This window comes from Miscanthus floridulus, chromosome 4 (genome assembly GCF_019320115.1).
Source record: "Miscanthus floridulus cultivar M001 chromosome 4, ASM1932011v1, whole genome shotgun sequence".
NCBI lineage: Eukaryota > Viridiplantae > Streptophyta > Magnoliopsida > Poales > Poaceae > Miscanthus > Miscanthus floridulus.
The window spans coordinates 64,221,715-64,223,456 of NC_089583.1; the positions used below are offsets into that span (position 1 = coordinate 64,221,715).

Consider the following 1,742-nt stretch of genomic DNA (forward strand, 5'->3'; position numbering starts at 1 on the left):
CGTCGCCGCTCTCGCCGGCCCTCATTGATGACTTGCCATGGCTCTCATCGGCTCTCATCGATATCCCTCATCGACGACTCACCGCCTGATGCTCTTGTCAGCCCTCGTCGATGACTAGCTGCCGCTGCTCTGGTTGGCCCTCATCGACGACTCGCTGCCGCTGCTCTCGTCAGTCCTTGTCGATGACTCGCCATCGCCGCTCTCGCCGGCCCTCATTGACGACTTGCCATGGCTCTCAGTCGGCTCTCGTCGATATCCCTCATCGACTAACTCACTGCTGCTGCTCTCATCAGCCCTCGTTGATGGCTAGCCGCCAGCTGCTCTGGTTGGCCCTCGTCGATGACTCGATGCCGCTGCTCTCGTCAGCCTTTGTCGACGATTCCCCGTTGCTGCTCTTATCAGCCCTCGCCGACCACTCGCCACCGCTGCCCTCATCAGCCCTCATCGACGACTCACCACCGCTGCCCTTGGCGGCCTTCGCCAACAGCCCTCGCCGACATCTTTCACCGACGTCCCTCGTCGATGACTTACCGCCGCTGCCCTCCACGGCCTTCGCCGACAGCCTTCGCCGACATCCTTCGCCGATGTCCCTCGTCGATGACTCGCCGCCGCTGCCCTCGGCGGCCTTCGCCGATAGCCGTCGCCGACATCCTTCGCCAACGTCCCTCGTCGATGACTCACCGCCGCTGCCCTCAGCGGCCTTCACCGATAGCCCTCGTCGACATCTTTCGTCAGTGTCCCTCGTCGACGACTCACTGCCGCTGCCCTCGGCGGCCTTCGTCGACAGCCGTAGCTGACATCTTTCACCGACGTCCCTTGTCGACGACTCACCGCCGCTGCCCTCGGTGGCCTTCGCTGACAACCTTCGCCGACATCTTTCTCCGACATCCCTCTCCATCGACTCGTCGTCACCGCTTCGGTGGCCTTCACCGACAACTTTCGCTGACGTCCCTCGCCGTCGACTCGTCGTCACCGCTCGGCGGCCTTCGCTGACATCTTTCGCCGACTTCCCTCGCCATCGACTCATCGTCACCGCTCGGTGGCCTTCGCTGACATCTTTCGCCAATGTCCCTCGCCGTTGACTCGTCACCACTCAGTGGCCTTCACCGACATTGGTCGCCGATGTCCCTCGCCGTCGACTCGTCGTCACCGCTCGGCGGCCTTCGCCGACATCGTTCGCCGATGTCCCTCACCGTCGACTCGTCGTCACCGCTCGGCGGCCTTCGTCGACATCCTTCGCCGACGTCCCTCGCCGTCGACTCGTACGTCACCGCTCGACGGCCTTCACCGACATCCTTCGCCGATGTCTCTCGTCGTTGACTCGTCATCACCGCTCGGCGGCCCTCACCGACATCCTTCGCCGACGGCCCTCACCGTTGTCTCGTTGTCATTCCTCGACGGCCCTCACTGACATCCCTCGTCGCCAGCAAGCTGCAAGCAAGCTGCCTGCGTCGTCGATCAAATAACGCCATACGTCGCTGACCAGACATTCTGTCTAAAGCTAAGTCACATTTTAATATTTTTCTAAATATTCTCCAATCTCTGTATATCAGTCATAATGTTTCTCTGAACTGTTTTCTCCATGTTTGCTCTCCAAACGATTTTCCGAACCCCCGAACAATCCTATTGATGCTCGGACGCCTCTAGAGACGGCCCTATCTCCAAATCCTCCCTACACGTGCTATGGGCTCTGCGCTCTGCATTATGGGCGATCGGCAGCAGCTCCTTGGTCACGCCTATTC

At 60.8% G+C, this 1,742-nt stretch overlaps 1 protein-coding gene across 1 annotated transcript; it reads right to left on the reverse strand.

Annotated features, from left to right (window-relative positions):
• Positions 1 to 289: 289 nt before the first annotated feature.
• LOC136548570 (type I inositol polyphosphate 5-phosphatase 12-like) lies at positions 290 to 898 on the reverse strand. The gene has a single exon (XM_066540050.1). It carries the CDS (start codon positions 896 to 898, stop codon positions 290 to 292), a length of 609 nt encoding a protein of 202 aa, XP_066396147.1.
• Between the last annotated feature and the right edge of the window lie 844 nt (positions 899 to 1,742).